The sequence below is a fragment of the Falco cherrug genome, chromosome 7, assembly GCF_023634085.1.
Source record: "Falco cherrug isolate bFalChe1 chromosome 7, bFalChe1.pri, whole genome shotgun sequence".
In the NCBI taxonomy this organism is placed as follows: domain Eukaryota; kingdom Metazoa; phylum Chordata; class Aves; order Falconiformes; family Falconidae; genus Falco; species Falco cherrug.
In genome coordinates this window covers 37,753,669-37,777,674 of record NC_073703.1, presented here as the reverse complement: position 1 = coordinate 37,777,674, position 24,006 = coordinate 37,753,669, and the positions used below count along the sequence as shown (strand labels likewise).

Genomic DNA, 24,006 nt, shown 5'->3' with positions numbered 1-24,006 from the left:
TTACATTGCAAAGTAGAAAGTCAGCCTCCTTACAGACACTAATCATGTGATCCTGGCAGTTGCTGGTGGTGATGATGTGTCCTGTTTTATGTACTTTCAGATACACAGTTCAGCCTATTGTGGATCTTGAAAGCTCAGAACTAAGAATATTGATTTATAGAGTTTCTGAGTTGTCACTGATATTTTAGGAGAGTATTTAAAAAAAAAAAGGAAAAAGATTTTCTTGAACAATATCTGTCACTTTAACTGGCACTTCCTGTGGAGTGAGATACTCTCCAGTGTAAGAAATACTGAGAATCTGGTCAATATTTGTGTACAAAAATATATCTGGGGATTGCTTATGCCAAACTTTATATCATTTTCACTTGAAAGGTTGAGTGTTATAACCTACATTTCAAGGAGGATTAAATGGAAGCAAAGAAAAATCTGCCAGGAGTTTGTACAGGAGCTGCGGTGGAACTGGTCTTTTGTTTGCACATCTAGCCATGCTATGGATTCAATCTGAATCTGACTCAAAGGAGCAGTTTTGAGAATACTCACAATTTTTTGTGCCAGCCACCACAGATCTGCAAGGCCTCAGACTTGGAAGGCATGTGCTTCTCTTGAATACATGCACCAAAGAGAGCACACTGTTACGAGTCAAAATAAGGTAGTATAGGTATATTTGAAATTTACTTTAAGATTTTCAGTCCTTGTTTATAGACATGAAAAAGAACCAGATCCAAAAAAACTGTATTTAAAAGGTTGCAGTCAGAAGTAATTAATGTGTAAAGTGACTGTATAACCATACACAGCCAACCTACATAAGTGCAGATCCTCAAGAGGTTTGTGATTAGTAGTTAGCCTGCCTAATATATTGGTACCTTGAGATGTTATAAACACTATGTACTGCTAAGAATTGTTCACAGTGTGAAGACTTCATTGCAGCAACTGACTCTTCTAGTTGAAGTTTTAGCACAAAATAGCATGTTTCCACTTCTAGAGGAAGTCATTCCTGTGTCCGGCTAAACATTGATAACGTCCCACCTCTGCTCCCTACTGCTCTTTCCACCTGTAATGCTGTCACGGCAAGCCCCTGCTGAAAAGGACAGAATTTGACATTGCAGGTCACAGCAGCTCCTTGGTCTGCAAGGGGAATGATTACTGCGTTACGTGAGATGAATTGCAACTTTCCAGCTAGATTTTGAGTGAAGGAATGTAACACTATGCCATGTGCTATTTCACTGCACTGTTTCTTGTGCTGCCCTGGCTCAGTGGATCTGGGGCTGAATAAAGCATGGGTCACCAGTAGATCAGTTTTGCAGGCTCCTGCATTTGCCCCTCTTGCCTGAACAGGCCTGCCCACTCCAGTCTTTGGGGGTGCCTCAGATACACTGGGCTGGAGAAAGTGCAGAGCTCACCCCAAGATTTCCAGAGCTGCTGCCTTTAAAATGTTTGGCCCTGGGGGCTCCCAAGGACTGTCAGTGTGAAGCAGCTCCTCTGTAAAGTGTGATTCTCTGCACCTGTTCTTCATATTTAAAAGACTTTCTTATCTTGAAGTGCACTGTGGAGTGCAAACCTGGATTTCTCTGATCGTTAGGATCTTCAGTCTGGCTTCGCAGGTTGTCCTGTGGATATCCACCTTGTTTCTCTTCTCCTGTTTCTCTAACAAGCCTTTGGTTTGCTTTCTCTTTGCTAATTCCAGACCCCCTTCTCCTCCCTTTTGCAGGACCTTTGTACCCTTTGTGCACACCAGCTCACCCTCTGGTCCTCAGGCCAACACCATCCCAGCTGATCTGGGATGGCATGTCCTCAGCCGGCTGCAAAAAAAAGTGAGGAAGGAGCTGGGCCCAGGGGACAAGGCAGAACAAATTCAAGTATTTTGTGGGAATGGCTTTTCTTGTGATGCTACACTGCTTTCTACATGTAACAGAAAATACCTCTTTCCTCCTGGCCTGCCCTTTTCCCTCTTGGTTGTTTCTTCCTTCCCCCTAGCTTCAGGCTATCTCTCTTCCTGGCCTCTCTGAAGCCCCGGGGCTTCAAAGACAAGGTAATTTGTTTTTTACCTAGATGCCAGACTTGGATAGATTTAGGAAAAATCTAATTCTCTCAGGTCTGTGGGTTCACCAGGTATTTAAAATAGACTCCAGATTTGATTACTTAAACTGCTGAGGGTTCTGTCAGTTCCCATCCAAGAGGATGACTATAGACAGGGAGCCTAGAGAAGTTCTGGGTGGAGCCGTGCAGCTTTGGCACTGGTCTGGCCAGTGCTTCCCCAGCCCAGCTCATTGCTCCCCTCAGGGGCACAGGGAGCCCTTGCACCGGCTTGGGTGATGGGGACAGTCACCTGTCAGAAGCAACTTTTACACACAAGACTCGTAAACAGAAAACAAAAAACTCCCGACACAGTCTGACCCTTCTCTTGTTGGAGTTAATAACTAAACTCCCACTTCCTTCAGCAGGGCAGTATGGGCTTTTCCATCTGCAGGGTGATCAAGGAGTGCTGAGGTAGGGACTGCTGCATCCCTGACAGCTGCAGATCGGGGTGCTAGGCAAACAGAGCTTTATCGTTGTTTACTCTTGTCATAGAAAATTCTTTCTTTTCTCAATACATTCTGGAACTCATTCTCCTGGGCTCTGCAGACCGTTATTGCAAATGTGGCAAGAACCTGTCTACTAAAAGCAGAGATCAAGGCATGCTCAGGAAAGTATTACAAGTATTGTATTGTGTTTGTGCACACATGCTTATCAAGCAAACATATAAATATATATTTGCTTGCATCTTCTAAGAGAGTAATTCATGATGTGAGTGTGCATATACCATAGGTGATCTTGTTTGGAATTTTTACTAAACGCAGGACCGTGTACCGAGGTACCTCCTCAGTCATTACTCAGGAAAAACTCCCAGCTTTAACATTACAGTGCTTCTATATATGCAAAACCATAATACATCACACAGGGTTGGTTTACTTTTGCTCTAAAGTTATAGTACTTTCATTGTCATAAGACTACAAAAAATGTACAACTGAGGCATTTTATAAATAAATTCTATCAGGAACTGTCGGACAAGCATCTTCAAGTCCACTGGAAGAGACTTAACCTTCTCCTCAAATGAAAATCAGGATTCCGTTTCCATCCCAGAATTCATTAAACACTCGGTCAAATCTCTATTCTTTCATGTTTGCCACTTCTTCTGCAGTTATTTTTAGTATTTTAGAACTTTTCTGCATTTCTAATAACTCAGGACAGCCCTTGCAAATTCGAGGAATCTGAAAAGTTGTGCTTGGACAACAGTTGTCACTAACCAAACTGAGTCACCAGGTTCGGAGAAGGAATTTGGGCTTGTCCAATAAAACCAAATAAAAGCATGGCCAGCGTTTTGGGTAATTAAAATAAGATCCAAAAAGTATTTAAAGGGTAGTTAAAAGTTCAACTTTTACCTATAGTTTTGATAATACCTGGGGATTTTATTGACAGACAGGATTTTATTATTTTTTAAAAGGGCTAGAATGCTTTCTTTTTTCTTTAACAACATACATAAAAGCAATATCCCCCAAAGCAGACTTGCACTCAGACATGAGATGGAAAACTTATGTTTATAAAAGCCATCTCCTTTTGCTTAAAGCAGAGAGATGTGCTGAGAAACTGGTACAGTACGACAACATTTTAAACACAGAGGAGACAAGATTTATCTGGCTGCTATATAATATAAAACAAAAATCGAACACCAATGTTACAGCATTATATTGAAACAAACCATAGTAATTAGATGCTTTGAAGTCAAGCCTATATTTTCTTCAGCTTTTTCATGAATTATTGATCCACTTTCCTCATTAAATGGAACGGCAGGCTCTTGCAGTAAATGGACAAGTGACTACAACATTTATATAATCAAATATCCTCTGCATCTGGCAATAAAACATCTTTGTGTGTAAAACATCCTTTCTGAATTGACATCCCTGCATAACAGATTTACTAGCATATCCACATTCCTCTTCTTTTGTCTCTAAAACACTGCTTCCCTTGCATCATCATGCAATCCAGTGTTTTACACTGATCATATTAAGCAAAATATTTTCCAAGAGCCTGTATCGTCCATTGTGCAACAGAACATTTCTCCTCTGTAATGAGATGTAAATAAACTGTCTCACTTACCTTATTTTCTCCATGTCTGCCGCAGAGGCCTACAAGAAATCAAATAATAGGAGCAAGTGAATGAAAGAAAACATTCACTCTGCAGATTTATGCATAGTTAAGGCTTTCCAAATGGTTTTCGACAAGTGTCTACAAAGCGACGATAAGCGAACCCCACATCTGCATTAGCCGAAAATAACATTGACAGATGAACTGGGGAATAATGCAGCACGCTGCAGGAGCACTGTATACCCACAAGCCATGGGCAACAGAATGACTCAGTTGTAGCGCTGAGGCAGAAAACGGGGAGGAAAAAAAAAAAAAAAAAAAAAAAGCAAGCAAGCAGCAGCAAGTAACAGGTTACTGTGCCTCCTGGGTTTCAGAGGAAAAGTTGAAATGCGGTGCCCCTCGGCGCGGTGGGCATGGCAGCAGTGCTGCGCTGGCTGGGGAGTGACAGTGACTTCATCACTTGTGAATTCTGAGTTCAATTCATCATCGTTCCCCGAGCCCGACAGATGGAAGGGACACAAGCTTGCCTCCTCAGTGGGAGTTTCGAGTAATCAAATTACTTTCCTCAAGTAATACACTATCTTGACAATTAGCATCTCAATACACGGAGGCTTTTCGTTAACCCTCTCGCGGCTGCTCGCCCGGGCTGTGGCTTTACAACTCCGGGAACAACCGGGGTCCCTCTGCCCGCAGCTGCAGCCGGGCTCCCCTTAACCCTTTGCCAGCGGCTCGGCACTCCTGGAGTCCCGAATCTTCATATACCCCCCCAGGAGCCATAGGCGGTCATTTCATTAATCCCCCTGGTTTCTTTTTATCGTACAGATGTTGTAAATCCCTACTTATCTATAGCGCAGAGACTCATTAATCTCTCTGACATTACTTATATCGAAAGCATAGTCTTGTTAACCCTTCGGTTTCCTTTTCATCATTATCTCGTGCAGGTCCTTAATAGCTGCTTCCATTTCATTTTATCACACCGCCGGCACAGAATCTCATCAGTCTGCCTGGTCCCACTTTGTTGTAACTAAGGAATGAGCACTTGGAGCAATCCTGCAATCTCCAGAGCCAGATAAATCCCAGAATCACAGAATCTCTTATTTATACTGAAGGTATTGTCCATTAATCATGAACACTTAAAACCTTGTTGATTAATGGCTAACAATCATATTTTAGTATGAAATAAATTAAAGATTAAAAATAGGGAAATGCAAATTTAATCAGTTAACCAGCAGGAAATTTGTCAAACTGCCTAATAAAACACCCTGAATGACAAATTGTTGGTTTTTCATTGGGTCACTCATCTTCCTTGGCTGCTTCTCATTTACTTTTGATTTGCCCGTTAGATAAGTAGTTAGTCAGGGGGATGTTTGTGTGGTAATTTCTGTTGACATATGTTAAGGATTTTAGGCATCCACCATAACTTGGTACACAAGCCAGCCGCAGGAAAAGCCCTCCTTAGCTTCCCAGTAGCGCATGTCCATACGTGCTTACGTGGTCCCTGCATGTCTGTTGGAAGCACAGGGTTGCCCATGCTAAATCCCAGATTTTGAGATTAAAACCCCTAACCTAGGGACCCATAATTGCTTTCTCTAATTTGTGTCTGTCCATGGATATTCTGTAGTATACAGGAAATAGTTCAAACATTGCTGACCAGAAAATGAACCACAGGGGCTTTTTCCCTGGGCATGGGAGGTTACTGGCAGTTCCATGGGCTTGCCAGTTTGGCTTTCTGGAGATGAACTCTCAAAAACTGCCCTAATCATCATGTTTCTGTCTTTTTGGGGAGACTGGGCGTAGTTTTCTCTGGGACCACTCACTGTTGCTTTGCCTTGAACTGTGGGAGTCACCCATGAAGAAAGAATACTTAGACTGATTTCAGTCCTTCTGTTATGGCAGTACCTACAGGCATAAGGGGAAACGACCTGGCCTTGCTTGTGCCTAGTGTTTTGGATATTGCTGTGCTCACTGGGTTGGGGTGGGGGTTGTTTCGTGTGATTAAAGTGCAGGATGGAGAAGAGAAGCTGTGGGCTGGCTTTCTGGCTATACTCATCTATGAATGCAGGTGAGTCATTGGCTGCCAATCCCGACAGGAAATTAGTGGGGAAAAAAGCACAGCAAAAGCCTGACACCAAAACAAACCAGTAAAGTAAACCAAGCTGCTATTACTTCTGTATGAGCTACTCACCTTCTTTGCCGCACACACACACAGACACCCACACACCCTTTATTTTTAATTTTTTTGATGGTAGGGTGCTTTTTTAACATCCTCACAGTAAGACCTGTTTGTTTCATGTAGCACGGTCAATTTCCCTTCGGGCAGTTGGGGATGTTCCCTTCTGCCTTTCCCTGACAGCCTGTGCAATGAAGAGGGCTCCTCTCTGATGTGGGAGCAATGGGTTCAGCTGAATCCTTCTTGGGGAGGATGCTCTGTCCCAGGTCAGAGTCCTTTCTGGGCTGTGGCACTGCAACATAACTTCTTTTGGTGGGGATCCACTTCTAGTAAGTAAGTAGGAGCACACTAAAGGACTAGAGCCTGCATGTTCTTCAGGGCAACGCCCTAGCTTTCAGGCTAGAGAGTCAAATGAACATATAGGAACTTGAGATGCTGAAAACAAAGAAATCTGCAGCATCTGTAGAAATGTGCCTTTCATCCCAAGCAGCTTATTTTTTCAGATCATTCTGTTCTTTAGAATGGACCTTTTTTCATCCTTTTCTTCTCTTTTCTTTCTCTTCTTCTTCCATTTTATTTTTTTTTCTTTTATTACTTTTTCCTCTCCAAAAAAGCCTGAGCAACTCAAAATTATTTTAAAAATCTGTGGTTTTCTGAAACAGCTCTGTTTTCGCAAGGTGACTTTTTTACTAAGGCAAAATTGCTCTTTCTTAGCCAGATCCCTGCCATTGATATAGCCTGTGGAAGTTTAGAGGTTACATCATCCTCCCACTGCTCTCTATAAAGGTTCCTATCTAAAATATCCTACTGAAATGATTCTAAAAAATATATTCAAAACAGCTCTGAATTGGCCATTTATAGGACCAATCCTGTCCTGAAAGTCTTGTGGGACCTATTTCAAGCATAAAAAATGAAGTAAAAGTTGGTATGATAATGTCCTTTATGGTATGTCTTTCATAAGTTGCCGCCTTGCTGCTGGATTGATTAATTTCAAGTGCTTCAGCAATATTTGCTTTTAACAAAAAGGTTGGCCTCAGTAATTCAATATACTACATTTTCATACAGAGTATCCTACTTAAGATACTGAGACTGGTATGAAGATTTTCCTTTTTACAGGAGTACTTGGTGTGGCAACTTTTCCTGGAAGCATTTTCAGGCAAGGCCTAAGAGTACTGGTAGCAACTTGACTTGTTTCCAAGCTTTTGAAGAAAGCAAGTGTAAAATGCAGAACAACTGTCAAGACTCTCCTTTTCTGGAAGTGCTGAGCATTTAAAAGTCTCCATTTTGGAGCAGGTATTCAAAAGGAAAATCAGTTGTCTTTTATTTTTTATGTTGCACACCCCTCTACATACCCCCGCACTTATTCTAGGTTGCAAGCTGATATTCTTTGATATTCTTTGAGAACAAAGTCATTTGCTGGCTTGAATGAAAGCAGGGATGCTGTTAATGGAAACCCGTTACTGTGGATTTTTTTCCCTCTGGAATGTGGTTACTGTTTTTCAGACAGCATGACAACCTCTGAGTTGTTTTCCAGTCAGCAGTATGAATAAAAAATACTGATTCCCTAATTTTTTGTCTCCCCATGCTTGATTAATGAGTCAAACAACCTTAATACAGTGGCAGAACATTCTTGGTCATTGACATACACAGAACTTAAAATAGTGATCCAGTTATTTGGGTTTTTTTTGTTAGATGTTCAGTGTTTATAATGTTGATTATTGAACCGAAACCTTTTTAAATAAAATAATGTCATACTGATAGTTGGTCTATCATTCTATTCAATTCACACGGTGACTGTGTTGGTGGCTTATGTTTTATTTCCTTTACTGTATTACCATTTTCTGAAGGACAAGCAGTCATGAGATTTCTTGCAGATGTCTAATGAAATCTTCTTCCCCTAAGATCTCGAGGTCAATTTTCATCCTTCTGCATCTTCACAATGTATGTATGAAAAAGGAGGAATACCTGGAGGTGACATCCTTTTTTAATTTTTTTTTCCTTATTATTTTTTGTTTTCTTGGAAAGAGATGTTTTATTTTAGAGGAAAGGACAGGACCCAGAGCCTGGCTCTGTGCTTACCAGCCTTCCCATTGGGTTCAGTGGACTTTGGCTTGGCATGTTGGCTATTTGCTACTGAATGTATGAGAAAAGAAAGAGTAGCGGGAAGTTACTGCTGCTACTTTAGTTCTGACTGTTATTACTCTGACTTGTTTAGTATTGTGGGAGTTGCTTTTCTTTCTGTGGTGAGGAGAGCTGTAAATGAGAGTTTGGTCACAACTAAAGTCCTCTGGACTTCTGGCATATTTGTAAACTGCCATATTTTCAGTCACATGTTTTTCACTTCAGCACTTCTTTTGTGCTTGCAGTTGTACTGAAGTTTTATTAATAGGAACCACTGTGGCCATTTCCCGTTTTGGTTTGGTTTTTGGTTTTTTTTTTTCCTATAGGGTACAAGAGTAAAAGATTTGATGTAATAAAATTTACAGACTACATAATTTGATAGGATCAATCTTTAATTAGAGTCTTAATAATTTTTTAGAGAGTTCTTTGTATAGGCTTTAGAGTACCACTCAAGTTATGCCTGAAGAAAGACAAAAAATTAATCTATAGAAAATTTAATAGAGCTGGAGGGAGGTGTCTGGCTGCATTTGATTTGACTTCATGTATTGAATGTATCTAATAGATGTTTATGAAAGAAGAATCTTTCTGTAGAACTCTTGCTTGAAATTGTCACGTAGATATAAAGAAAATTGAGTCCAGTTCTCCACAGTTGCCACTATAAGAGATATTTTGTTCAGAAAGTGCCTCCTCCAAGCATACCTCCACACCACAGGCCACAGAACACCTCCACTATTCTGAGACCATCTGAAGACAGTTAATATAGAGCAGGTGAAGAGGCTTAACACTGAAGGAAAAAGGCAGAAGAGATCAAGACTAACATCCTATATCCCTGCAATACTAAAGAACTTGTTCACCATTGAATATTTTCCTCTGGAAAGAGGAACATCACACACGCTAGAAAGAGTGGGAGGGTTTCATTAAGCTGTGGGGTTTTTGCATGTCTAACCTGAGGAAAAGCATCTACCAGTTTAGACATAAGTAACCACAGGTAACACACACCAAATCTCTCAACACCCCCAAGAGCAGCACTGCACTTTCCCAGCACTCCCTCCCTATCTGGGACCAACTTCTGATGCTTCTTGGGGTGAAAGAAGAAATCCTCCGCTGCCACATTAGGTGATAAATAGAAGCTCAGATGTTTGGGACTAAATACATACAACAAAGATATTGCATAAATAGACCCAACTTAGTGAAGAAACAGATAAATTGTCTTTTTAATTCTTAGAGTAGGTGACTAAGTTCAGCACCCACAATTTTCACACCACATCTGAATGTGCATCCCCACTTTGTCATGCAATGTCCATAAAGCTGCTGGGATCCATCTTGAAACAGTTTTGGGTTTTTTTTTCCTTGTTATGTTCCCAAACACTACTAAACTGGCTGAAATCAGAGGGTGATTTATTGTTAAATCATGTTAAATTTTGTATGACCAATTGATCTCTGATCTTGTACCAATTTTATCTTTAAAGCTTATTACTCCTGCCCTGTTTCTAAATTCCCGTTTGCATTTATGAAGAGATGTCTTATTCGAGAGCAAAGCCAAGATGTGATTCTTTGACTGCTCTCAGAAGGTTATACTCCTTTCCCTCAGTCATTTCAGTATCCCTTCTCTGGATCTATTCCAAATTAACTTAAATCTGGTTTGAAAGTTGGTGAACAGAGCTGTATATCATGCACAAAACACCTTGGCAATACCTTGTATAATAATATGAATGCTTCAGTGACTCTAAAGAAAATAAATCTGCAGTGCATCTTAGGCTTGTCTCAGATTGTGGTTCTGTCACACTGGAGGCTCATAGCTGTTCTACAGTCTAACAGTACACCTAGATCTCCATTTCTCTGCTGCCTCCAAATGATGAGCTCCACAACATGAAGTCTTTATGTTGATGGCTTTCTGTTAAATTTCATCCTGTTTCCACTATCCTGCTTATAAATAAAGCAGTTCTTTTATGAGCTTGCTAATTGTTTTCAATACCTCCAAACACCGTTATCATTTAGGCAAACCTGTTATTGGCTCAGTGTCACTAATAAGTATTTGCAGTGTGTCCAAAAACTTCTTCCAAAGTTTCAATAACCTCTCCCCAACCTGACAGACTTCCTTTTTAACATGCTACCTTTTTTTTTTTTTTTTTTTTAATACAGTTTTCATTCAGGTTAATAATCTTGAATTACTCTCCATAATATCAGCACTTTATTAACTGCTTCATGCAAATCTAGATAGATCAGGACAGGTTCCTGGAGTATGAAATCGGTTCTTTTAACAAAATGATACTTTTGCTGAAACTGTTGTGTTTTATGCTACTTCTATGCATCTTTGATTTCTCAGCTTGCTTTAACATAAGCCTGGGATCCACTTCATGTTACATTTTCTCTTTACCAGTTAGAACATAACTTTTGAACCAATGTACATGGTGAAAAGGTTTGCTTCTGAGCTTGCTGCTTCATGTGTCAATTGATCAGGATTTTGGTCTGGGGATTACTGCGGGATTCCTGATATTACCAGAGTGAAAAGGCTCAGTTTGATCCTGCCTTATTTATGGTAGTTTGTTAAACCTTCCTCATTCTTAATAAGATAACCTACAATTACTCCCACGTTCACTGTCATTCTTACTGAAAGATGAGGCAAAATATTCCTCTAATAACTGGACCATGTCTTCAGAGTACACTAAGTCTTCCTTCTTTTTTTTATTTTTCTGTCTGTATGTTTGAAGGTCTTTTCAACAGTAGTCTTTTTAAAACCCTTAGCAAGATCCAACCTCACTGAAATTTTGGCTGAAAGAGACTGGGGAATAACCACAACAGAAAAAAGACAAAAAGAAATTTCAGGAATTTTTTTCACGATAGGTTAAGTCCTCAATGGTACACACTACATGCATGAACATGTATCAAATAACCACACATTAAATTGAAACTGTAACCTACAGGCTTCTCTTTCACATGCTTGGGAAAACATAGTATTCTCAAGCTGGTTTATTTCCTAATATTTTAGGATCATTGTCTTGCTTGCTTAGTTTCATTTTCACTCTGTAAAGTCTCAGAGCCAGATTCCCAACAGGGGTAAATTAGCAGAGCCCCAGTGAAGTCAAGCCTTGCTGATTTATACCACTAGAGGGTCTGCTCTTAAATGGCTGTTTCAGTGAGTCAAGCTGATTTCTGTCATACCCAGTACTCTCAGCTAGCATGAAATGCCATAGTCCCTCTTAAAAAAACAGTCCCTAAAGAACCCACACCTTCTCTTTATGTTGTTTGGCAAACCATCCAGTGAAACCTGAACAAAGGCTGTCGAAAACGGGCTTCCTGCCTTAAAATGAGAGTTCAGGCTCCGCTTGAATTGTTCAGTATGCTTTTTCTCAACCAGATGATTTGAACCTATGCATGTAATTAATGGGATTAAAGTGTTTCTTTGTATTAAAATACTCCTTGTAGCCATCAGCAGAGATGAGGATCCATGGTGCTTAGAGCTGTACAGACTTCACATATGAAGAGGAAAGCCTTTCCCTGACAAGCTGACCGACTACAATAGAGACAGATACGTGCAGTATTTTTGTTTCCTATATGATGCAGAGGCACAGCCTCACTTTTGTCTTGTGAGAATAGATTGATGAACTATATTTTCTTTACAGTTGTTCAGCATCGTGTGATGCTGTAGAATTACAAAAGGTTAAAATAGTGAGGTGAATCCATGCTGCTTGTCCAAGAGACCCTCTGTATACTTCACTTCCAGCTACCTTGGCTCCAGTGTGACCCCACCAGCTACAGTATAACTGTAAGTATCGTAAGTGAGTAGAGACTAAGGAGCCAGAGGAAAAAGCAATCTATTGACAAACGGATTCTGTATCTCCTAAACTAATACATGGCACTGCTGACTGTATGTCGCTAGTATACTTATGTGGGCATCTGTATCACAGACATTGGTAACTGTAATTACAGACATTACATTAAAATATTTAGCCACGGCAGTTGCCATTTAAAAAGCTCCTGTTTGTCAATAGCTAATATAGAGTGATATCGAGACAGTCAGGAGTAACTGCAATATCCTGGTGCACTGAGTCCTGGCTGGTAAAGGACAGCCGTGTGCTGAGTGGAACCAAAGCTTGGGTCATCATTACCCAGAATGGCGCATGAATTCTGACATAGCTGATCCTATGAATTTCTGTGTTTGCATCTTTGTATCTCTACATATGTCTCTACATACTGGAGACGTTTTGTTTGTGAATGTTGGCAACAGGAAGTGAGGGAGATCAGAGGGGGAGCAGAACTGCAAAATTCCTACATCCTACACTTGTAGAACTCTCTGTTACACAACATGCATTTTCTGCTGACTATGTCTACGACTAACTAGGTAATAGGAGTAATCATCTGTGGTCCTGTTAAATAAAGCTTCACCTTTTATTTTTCTTACTGTGGTCACTAGCTTTGTGCCCTGTTTTCAGCACCACTCCTATAGGAAAGCAACCAGAAATGCTAAGACACCTAGAAAACTCCTCCTAGCAAAACCAAGACTGAAATGAGTAAAGATAGTTGTTTCCAAGCAGGAAAAAGATGGCTGTAAAGAGAAAGAAAATCAGCCATTTTCCATGTTCAGTGTGGACTGGATAGGAAGCAACGGGCTCAAAGCAAAGCCTAAAGATTTAAAGAAAATGTTAAACGGCTGTTTTAATCATGGAGATAGTTATATACTGAGGGGATTGCCCATAATAGCTGTGGGATTTCCCATAAAGTTTGGAAGGTTTTACATACAGCTTTCCTGTCTTGGGGCGGGAGGACAGGCTAGACACTTTTCATGGTCATTTCTGACTCTTCTGACTGTGACTGCTCCCCCAAAAAGAAAGTACAACATAAACCAGCATAAACATTTCTTCCAACAAATGGAATTTGCTCTCTGCTTTACTGCTTTCAATATGAGTCAGTTCCTAAGGCACCATTGCTTCTCTGGGACCCATGCACCGGGGAGTTGAGTGAGTCTTCTAGAAATAGGACATTTGTGTTTGTGCCTTTTGTCACTTACAAACTTGTCTGAGGTGAGGGAAGAGTAAAATAAACAAGGTGGAGCAATATACCCAGACAATGTCACAGATATTTCCTTGAAAAGAAAGCCAAACTTCAAAGCCTTCACTTCTCTTGTCACGCAGCACTGGTGGAAAACAATATCTGTTTATTGATTCACCTTATTTTTTATCCCATTTCCAACCAACACGTGTGGTGCTTCAAAGTCATACCAGCTATATCTATTTCTGGAACAATGGTTATCTCAGTGAATAAAAAGTCATGGCCTATGATAGATCATTGGATTTGTGACTGTAATTGTTTAGGAGAACTTTACTTAAGCAATAAAGAATGAGGCCAGAGAATATTATTAAGGAGATCTTTGATCTTCCTCCTTCAAACCATTCTCTTTTCACCAAAGGAATGGGATCTTCCTAATAATATTATGGAGGAGATTAAAAAAAAAAAAAACAACCAAAAACAAACCCCCAAAATCTCCCCAAACCCACCACAGACTAGAAGGGAATCAGGATGTTAGGATGTTACTTGAATCAAAGGAACTGGTTCTAGTCACCGCTTTGGCTTATGTGCAAGGAAAACATAAATAGGGGGAAGAAAAGAGGAGATCATATTCCTAGAAGTGCTGCTGGTTGATGCTGATTTTCTTTTTACCACAAGACACCAGTGCAAAACCTATGCTACATTTGAACCCTCAGTGATTATAGGGTGTGTACAAAAATATGCATCTGTAAAACCAGCTTTAAAAGTTGCATGGCTCAGTCCTTTGCTGTTACAGCTATAAAGTGTCTTCTGCTGTCTACCTGGAGGTCAAACGATGACAAGGGACCATTTTATATTCAGAATATATATCTATATAACATGTAGATGTATTTATGTGGATAACTCACTGACAGGCTCCAGATGGTGAATATTAATTACCATCAAGTCAATCTGTAAGATAAGATAGGCCTTAGAAAGATACCTATTTTACAGAGAGCTTGGGTTTCTTAAGGGAGTCCCAAAGCTGGACAGTGATGTTGAAAAGTAGAAGAAACTTGAACCTTACTCTCCCAAGTCTTCAGCTCATTTTCTAACTACTTAATCTACCTTTTTCTTCACCTTTTTTTAGACAGGCAATGAGAGTAAGAAAAGCTCCTTTTGCCTGCTCCTCTCAGCATTCCTGCATAAGAGCCAGCCAGATTCATACTCTAATATTGTCTAGTAAATAAGGAAAATATTTCTTAAGCTGCAGTGATTTTTGTTTCTGCAAAGCTGGTCTCTGTCAGCATTGCTGAGTCCAGTTGTATCATTGTAATAACTTTAAGGTGACTTCTACACTGGACTTGGATGGTGTCTTAATTGCTGAAGGGTTGTAAGAGGTCTTATCTTTTGATATTCACTGCGCTGTGCATTAGCATTCTTCTCAGGGGTTCTTTTCTGTGAGTTTAAAGAAGTCTGTTCTTACTCCTACACAAAACGTGGAATTGTTAGGCTTTACTGTGGAGACATTAAATCAGACTCTGGAGATTCCTTTGTCGAAAAGGAAGCTGTATTGTTAAAATTACATCTGGCTTTTGCACGTGTCACATTTCACAGGAGCATTGAGCCTCTATTATCTAGTGGCTTTGCTTGCAGTCTTTCTTCATGCAGTACTATTTTTAGATTTTCATCCTGTTGGAATTCAATAGTGTAGTTGTCAAGGCAAGCAAGAGGAGATAGCTTATGTTGAATTTGTCAATGATTCAGCCATGTTCGTTGTTACTATTACTATATAATCTTACCATATTGGGGGACAAATACCACGTTCAGGACATACAATTTCATGGAAATGTCAGGTTTTAGATTGAAATTATAAAGTGCTTAACTATAAGTACAAACCAGTTTGAATCATTACAGAATAAGTAGAAGATTATCAGAAGACTCTGAGGGAAGCTGTCGTTTTTCTAAAAAGGATGACAGTTCCCCACACTTTGAGTTCAACTAGGATTTTGCCCTTTTTCTGTCTCTGCTGCCTCTTATGTCCCAATAGACACTTTCTTTCATATAACTTTACTGTTACATGAAGGAGAAAAGAGTTTGGCAGTGATGTTAGATGAGGACAGTGAAGGATCAGACCAGAACATTAACTTATCCTGGTACAAGATGAGAAATGAGGGCATTTGCAGTTAAGCAGAATCAGGCTTAAAATCCATCAAAGGTTGAGTCCAGTGGACTACAGACTGGAGTTTAGTATTGTGATGTTACACTGAGCAACTGAAAAGCCATGAATGTGAAAACAGACCTAATACTTCATAAGTGGACACCTTTGTAACATACACTCATTTAAACAGTACTAAAGGCAATGATTCAGCAAAGCACAAACCCCATGTGCAGTTCTGATCACAAGTGTTATTTCACTGAAAATAATGTGCTCTTGTGCTTAGCATAGCTCCTGGGTCATAAATACAGGATTTTAAAGATCCTCAAATTATAGTCCTCAGTGATTTCTGAGATTCCTACTGTGCCCTCTCAGACACTGTTAACAAAACCTCCCTGATTTAGAAGATATGGGATATTTCCTTAAGTTAAAATCAGAAAATGCAGTCAACATGGCACAGACTACACAACAGCACCCCTGCCACTGAGTGTGTGTATCCTGACACGTTTCAGTGCTGGGGAGACAGATGCACTTGTTGCTGTAGCTGTGAGCTGGGAGGCCCCGGAGGTGCAGGGGGCTGCAGGCAGTAAAGGGGCTGGTTTGAGGCTGCTTGGGGTGCAGGTTATGTGTGTGCACAGGGATGGAAATGGCAGGCCTGGGCAGGGCAGAAGTCTCTTAAAAGAACTCGGCACTGTCTATGCTGGCTGAAACCTGCCAGCCCACTGAAACCAAGTTTCTAGATATCAAACACCCGATAACTGATTAGAAAAGGATTTAAGGGTGGCATATCATAGATACAATACAAAATACCTACTTGGAGAAACCCAACAACTCTTAGATTTTCCTATTCTATGTGTTTAAGGTTAAATCACAATTTTTAAACAATAAGCCATAAACTTCAGTTGTTTGAGCGCTGTCTGGCAGGAAAACCTGATTATTGCCAGTTTGCTCTTTGCAGTGTGGAAGATTTGCAGGACTGAAGTACCAGTCTCCTAGCAACCACAGATCCTCTAAGAATCTTCTCTTTGATAGTTCCTAAAATATGTTAATGCCACCAGATATTGCAAAATAAAACACTGGGACCCACACCTAATGAAATAAGGAATTTTGATTTATATCTTCAGTCCAGAATAACAATGCACTAGTCGGCAGCTGTAGCACAGTTCCAACAGTGACTCAACCCAGTTTGGGTTCATAACCATTTTTGTTTTGTTTAATTAGATTCTCATTACTAAATCCCAATAGTGTAAATGCTTATACACATAACTGTGTGCATGAGTAGTCCCAGTGAACTTCTTGTGACTATTTATGTGTTTAATTACTTGCTGGACTAAAGATTTACTGTCTGAATTTTAGCAGACAGTATTTTAAAAGACTGCTCCTCTCTCTTCCCCTGGTTATCTACACACATCTTATTAGGAGATTATTCTCTGACAATCTGTTATACATATGCTGAGAAACAGAAAATTTAAATCTTGAAAGCAAAGTTCAAAGCTCACATTCTCATGGGAGATTTTGATTCAGCAATTATGTTGTCCTCAGAGCATCCACAGAGTGCCTCACCCCTCCAAAGTGCAGTAAATCTTTCAGGGTGCAGCCCTGAGAGCAGGAGGGAAATAAAAAAGGGGCAAGTGTGTTAATCAATTCAAATACCTACTACAAGGGACAGCTGCAGTGGTGTGCCAAGAGACATCAAAAGGGTTACACAGATGTAAGCTAGCCCAGGATGCAAGACTCTGCATTTAATGTAGAATCCCAAAGGATATATTCATGCTGCTGCATTGCTATTTTTAATGAATGAAACAGGAAGGACCGGAATGCCAGGCAGAACTTGTTAAAAGGGACTGAAATTCCAGATTTCTGAAAAATAAGGAAGAGACCACAAATGTTGTTAAAAAAAGTGTTTTTCCCCCTCAACCAGGCCTTTCTGAAGAGACAAAAGAATTCAAAGAAGAACAAACTGTACAAAATAGGTTCTCAAGAATCTTGAAATTAACAAAAATTGATCTTCCCATATGGAATTGTGCTATAAAGAACACATGTATGCTAAGTCTCTGTAGGGCAGTTGTGATAATTATACAAAGAATTTCTCATCCATTTCGACGGATTATTGTTTAACTGACATAGATTCTCATTAGTTAGGTCTTTATTACATTCATTATAGAGGCTTCACCAAGAAGAAATAGGTTTCCCCTTATTGCTTTTATAGGCAAAGGACAACTGACCATTTGCAACCAGAATATTTGACTGGCTTATTTCAGAACGAAAAAAGAGTGAAAGGCATATGAAAGGCAGTGTCACGTCTGTCTCCTCCAGAGCAGCCCTGCCTGAGCTCTTGAGTGCAAGAAGGAAGGGAACTTTCCTTCTATTTAAAGCACTTCTATTTGTGGCATATTGAAAAGAGCTGCCACTATTTTCTATGCATGTAATCAGCAAGCAAAGCTACAGTAAAGTGGAGGGGGATCCTCCAGGTAATGAAGTCCTCTGCAATTGAGGACTATGGCTTTTTTGGAGTAATGATTAACAAGTACTTCTAGATCTTCTAGATTTCTGAAACTGCTAAGAAATATTGCAGATGCCTGATTGTGTGCTTATATGAGGCTCTGACATTCAGTATCTTTTTAGAAGTTACTGCAAAGGCAATGAAATTTCTTTCTGTGAGTTCTCTAGTGTGTACTGTCAGTAGATACAGCCAGTCAGATAATCACTGCAGTGGTCCGAATGGAAAGCTTTTTACAAACTTTATTTATTTATGAGTGAGATTATAAGTAAAAACCCAAGATCATAAACAGGCCTAAAATGTATCTCTATTTCTATCCTACCATGTAACTAGCAAAAAAATAATGCTGAAATTTCCTGTCAGTAAAGAAATATCTTTTTCTTTATTCAACAAGATTATTTCTTTCTTAATGCCTGCATCATTATTTAGCACAACAGTAAAACCTGTCCCCATATCAGGGCTGTTGTTTGATTTCTTGTTATATGGCAGACACATTACACAGACTGTCCTCCTTCGCGACCCCAAATGATTTCTGAGCCACAGACCATATGTAAAGCAGTGCTATTGACCAAGGTCAGTCAGTCTTTTGTTCACATCCCAGGTGGCTGCCATTGAGACAAGAAAACAAGACTGAAACATAAGGACAGCCTACCAAAACGCTATAGAGAGGAGAAGAATGGGGAGGTATCAAATACTGACAACCTACACCTGCAAACATGTCATATTGCACTGATGAAATTTGTGAGAGAAGTATTATTGCCTTAAAATTGCATCTTCCAGTGTTTTGCTAGGTTAATGGTTTTCTGATGAATACCTGGAAAAGATAGGTGGGGAATGGAGAGTTTCTGGCCTTTCCCAAGCTGCAGAGACATTACAAATCTGCTCTCTTTTACCAGAGGTCAACAGTAAGTCACTGGACCAGGAGTACTTGTAGAAGAAGTGCTTTTAGTATGGGCCAGGGAAGGTTCTCCCTTGCCAAGTAGCAATGAAAGAAACTGACCAGGCCACATCAAAGTGACTTCAACCAGCATGCCCTTATTAATTATTCCAAAAGAGCTTCTAGGAAGATACAAATAGAAAGAGAATGAGAGTCAAGAGGAATTTCCGCAACTGCCACCAGAACTGCTGTTTGGAGGGCGGTGGTTTTTTAGCTGTTATTATTTCAAAGGCATTGGGCATCTTTTGAACAGTGTTGTGTCTGTAACTACTAGGAGAATGGTATGTTTGGGCAACAGAAAGACAAATGCATAGAGATGAACAAGGACAGTCACCTGCAGAGACTTGAAGGTATTGCACAGGTCTGGAGAAACAAGGAACATCTAAGTGGGACTCTACTAAATTAATGAGCAGTGCTTTATAGATAGTGTCACCACATGTTGGCTTTCCAGTCAAGGTTAAATGAAGACATAGTGACTTTCTTTTTAGAATTCAGCTAAAAAGGGAGTAGTCTTTCAAACAGCAAAGGGATGTTAGCAACCTTTGTTCAATTCCTACATCTACTTCGCATTTCCTTTTCAAGTAAGCCTCTTGAACCCTACTATTACAAAATAATTAACAGTACTCACATGTGGAGGTTTAGGGGCTAAACCTCCATCTATTGTATAACTTCCAGTTTACCTGCACTACAAATGTCACTTTTTATTCCTGTATATTTATGTAGCAATTCATACAATGGCAATTGCAATCCTAATTCTATTTCTGTTAGGAGAGCTGTATTATTACTGCACTGATTTGATGAAAAAGGCAAGGAAAATACAACAAATACAGATTCAGCTTGATAAGCTCTGTAAACTGAAATATATTTAGTATCTGTTAAATGTTTTGTTTTCCATTTAAATAGAAGGTTTGTATCAAAGAGGGAACATGTTGCTGCGGTTCAAGACTCCATTTCATCTAGCTTCACAAATCTTGTTTTTCAACTAATTCTTTGTGTGACAATGGGACTAGTCAGGAGACAGATTTGGGACTTAGTGTCTCTGTATTGATACCTGTAAAAAGAAAGGTTGTAAACAGAGTTTCCCAGTGTCACAAATATGCAGAGAAAAGAAAAGACCTAAGGACTCTGCAATCTTCAACAACAAAGGGAGCTGGATGCAGTAAAAAGTCACAGGCAGTGTCCTATCTGTAAAACACTTATCCCTGACTATGGCAAGGAAATGGGACATTAACTTAGGAACTAATGAAACTGAAGGCACATGTATATTGGTAGTGGTATTTGGTGTGACAATACAGTTGTGAATATTAAGCAGTAAAATAATTGCTCTTGTGCAGAAACAAAAAAAAAATGTTCTTGCCAAATGCTCTGTAGCAAAGTAAATGGGATTTTAGTGCTGAAAATCTGCTTGAGAATTTAATCAGCATGATAAAAATGAAGACAGGCAGACCAATAAACAGTAAAGGATATGAACAACAACAAAGTATGTAAGGGTGTTTTCTTAAAATAGCTTTCTGAATGTCCAAAAAAGAAAAAGTCACAGTAGAGAATCTGAACCTCAAGGTACAGTATTATCATTTCATACAGTTGTACATCTCTTCTTTGAACAGTGTAAACATGAGGAACTAAGGGAAGAGAACCAGGGAAAGAAGCATTGTCTCCAGTGTGGCAGAATAAAGAATTCATTGAACCAAAAAAATCATATGAAGCATAAAATAAAAGGGAATGAGTTAACTAAAATAGGAGAAGGGTTAAAAAGAACATATCTAGGAAATCTAGAAATACACGGAAAATAAAAGGCTCAGCAGTCAAAATAGAAAATACAGTATACAATATTAATATAACTATAGAATTACAGTCAACATATCAGGAGCCTTTTTTCTGTAGGAAAATGCCAGAGCCACTCAGAGAAAGCCCGTTCTCTGATGTGTTTTTTGAACTGGGAAAGGCTTTAAATTTATAGGCTGAAATTCTGGCCTTATTGATCTCTGTGTGATTTTTGCTATTTGATTCAACTGTTGCCAGAGTTTCATCCAACAGACATATTCCTCTGGGGTAGAGAATTCACTTTAACTTCCAGTTCAATATGAGTATTTATCAGGGAGAGGATGACATCAGTCTTCTCTCTCTTAAACCAAAGGGGATAGCAAGGATTTGCCTGTAAGCCTGTACTTCAGACATCACTAGAAAGGGCCGTCAGGATCATCTCCTCTTTAGGCTGCTGTGAGGTCAGTCTAGCTGCCTGGCTATGACTATGGGGCCAAATGAACCCTCAGAAAGAAATATCTCGTGCTTTCAGGTCATTCTTTGAAAAGGTAAAGCTGCTTTTTTCTCTTTAAAGCAATAACTGGCACATACGAAATGAACTAGTCAAGTTTTATAGGGAGAACAAATACATTTTATTACACCAGTTGGTACATTCTGAGAAGCAAACAGAAAAGCCATGATGTTCCTGAAACTTTATTTGAAAGAAACAAAGGTTTAAACACATAAAGAGGTGGCGTTGTTGTTATTTGCTTTACCCAGCTGTATCACTTGGCCCAATAGAAGTTCTCTTGCTCTGCAAACATTGCCTGTTTATGTCCTTACATTTTCAAAGCTAGAACAGTCCTGCAAAAATGTACAGTATAGATATGTATCCTTCCATATTTGGCTACCACTATATATGGTTGTCATCTTGGTGATGACCTAAACACTCCCCTCTTTCCTAATTTTCTATTTCAATGGTCTCCAGAGGTGCATTTTGAGATTTATGGCTCCTGGTATCATAGCATCTAAACGTAAAGTCTTATCCCTAATATTTCACAAGAAAATCTATGAAATGAGCCTGTACTTAGGAACTAACTTTCTAATTCCTGTCAGGTAGAATCTTGCTGACTGAGGATTTATATACCTTCAGAAAAATGTCTAGCTTTACTCTTATTCCTATTCATCTTCTAGACCTTCAGATTGTTTTGTGACAATGAGCTCTGTATGCAACTTATTCTGTGACTTCTTTTGATCAGTTTCAAATTTATTGCCTTTCTGTGCCACTTGAGTCTTTCATTCTTGCATTACGAAGGTAGAAATTGGAGCACTTGACAATAATTTTCCTACCCATGGTTTTGTATACATTTCTCCTAAACTTAATCCACTCTTTTTTTCTGTCTTTTTCTAAAGTCTTTTAACTCCTTTTAGTTCCTCTTTACTAAAAGCTTTCTGTTTCTGCCTGGTATTGGCAAGATGATCAGAATTTTTTTTCAGTACTCTAGACCAGAGTTATATGGTCACAAAAATTACATTCTTTGCTATCTACTTTTTTGTCTATGGCAGTGTTCAGCAAGTCTTCCTACTGGGTTTTCCAAGAGTTTTTTTTGTTTTGTTCCTGTCTTTTCTCATGCAATAAATTTAGACTTCTTGCACCAAGCACACTTGCATTTGTCAGTATTGAATTTTCCTTTCTGTTATGCTATATCTTCATCCAGCTCTGTTAATTCTTCTTGAAATCTGTCATCTCTTGATTTTCCTCAATAAGTTTGTGCTATCTTTAAGGTATTTTTCCTTCACTCTCTATCTGCCCTTCCTACATTATTGCTAAAGTATGACTCATCACTGGGTTAACCTATTATTAACCTTTAACTTTTATTAACCTTTTGGACCATTTAGTCTTACAATTTCTTTTTCTTAGCTCGTTTTGAATGACAACAAACCTTTACTTCACTCTCAATCCTTTCTGACTTCTTGATTCAGCTAATCAACACTCATCTTCTCTACAGAGCTCCTCAGGACCTGACAAATGTAGCACGTGCAATATTTTGGAACAACTGGGAGAACATTAACTGTAAATAACCTTTGTGAAGGAAGCGTTGGGGAATTACTCACAGTCAGTCTTGCCTCTGTGCCTGGAATTACCATGGAGCATACACTCTTTGAATCCATTTTTCGTGCATATGAATTATTCTGGTGTGGGATAATTCTTGGGTCTCTCTTCAATGCCACTCTAGAACTTTTTGTCAGTCTTTCTAATTCTCTAACTCATCTTACTAATTCTGTGTGTAGAGGTAAAGATGCCTCTTTACCATTCCTATCTCTCTCATTTTTAAATCCAAGGTTATGTTAGCTTCTTTTCAGCTTCATAGTCAGAAATCCTTGACCCTCAACAGTCCGTTTTACAGTCTCTGAGTATAAAAGTATGACCTCTTCTTGGTGCACCTAGATGTATAATTTTATAATTGATTACATTAATGTTCTTTCAAAACATTAAAACTGAGATCATTTTGTTTGCTCTGATCTCATAATTATTTACTGCACTGTGAATGTTTGCTTTATCCATGAATTAATCATAATTTTAAAATTTTTCCTTACAATCACCAATGAAAATGCTTAATATTGTTAGCCTGATTTCTGAGATCCTTGTAAGGTGATATCCTTTGAAACAACCCTTTAGAGAGCTGTCAATTTTGTATTCACTGAATAAGTGTTTTATTGCTACTGTATAGCTCCATACATTTTTTAAAGGAAAGTATCATGTCGTATTAAATTAAATATCTTTAAAAGACTATTACAGCTTCTATTCTAAACTCATCAGTCCTTCAGGGAATGTTGGCTGGAGTGTGAAGCTAACATTGCCTATAGGGCTAGAAACAGCACAGTACTTCTTATCAGAATGATGTCATTTTAGAGAACCTTGAAAAAACCCAGTTTAATTCCTTCCTTCCAACGTGCTGTGATTATGCAAGTCAGACTGAGAAAATAGTTGTTACAATTATTTAGCAGCATAATTTGACTCAGGCTCTGTGAGGACTATGCAACCACTCCTTCTGTGGGTGTCCTTTGGTCCTGGTCCCTCTCTGTTCAGACTGGGGACTTGTCTGAAGCACACTGCTGCTTCTTTCTGGACTGGGCAGCTGAGTTTTCCTCCTATAAAAAGCATGACAGGACAGCGGCAGAAAAGTGCATGCAATCCAAAGGCTCACATGACATAGAATTAGGATTACTGGGGATTTGTATCACAGAAGGATGGAAAGTTGTCTGAAATTAATACCAGGCAAAAGACG

The 24,006-nt window shown here is 39.3% G+C and overlaps 1 protein-coding gene across 2 annotated transcripts in view; it reads right to left on the bottom strand.

Annotated features, from left to right (window-relative positions):
- Positions 1 to 24,006, bottom strand: part of BEGAIN (brain enriched guanylate kinase associated) — a 155,793-nt gene that overhangs the window by 115,427 nt on the left and 16,360 nt on the right. For both annotated transcript variants that reach the window (XM_027804984.2, XM_027804985.2), the window contains exon 2: positions 4,135 to 4,163. In XM_027804984.2, coding sequence (XP_027660785.1) covers positions 4,135 to 4,163 — 29 coding nt within the window. The remainder of the gene's footprint in view (positions 1 to 4,134; positions 4,164 to 24,006) is intronic.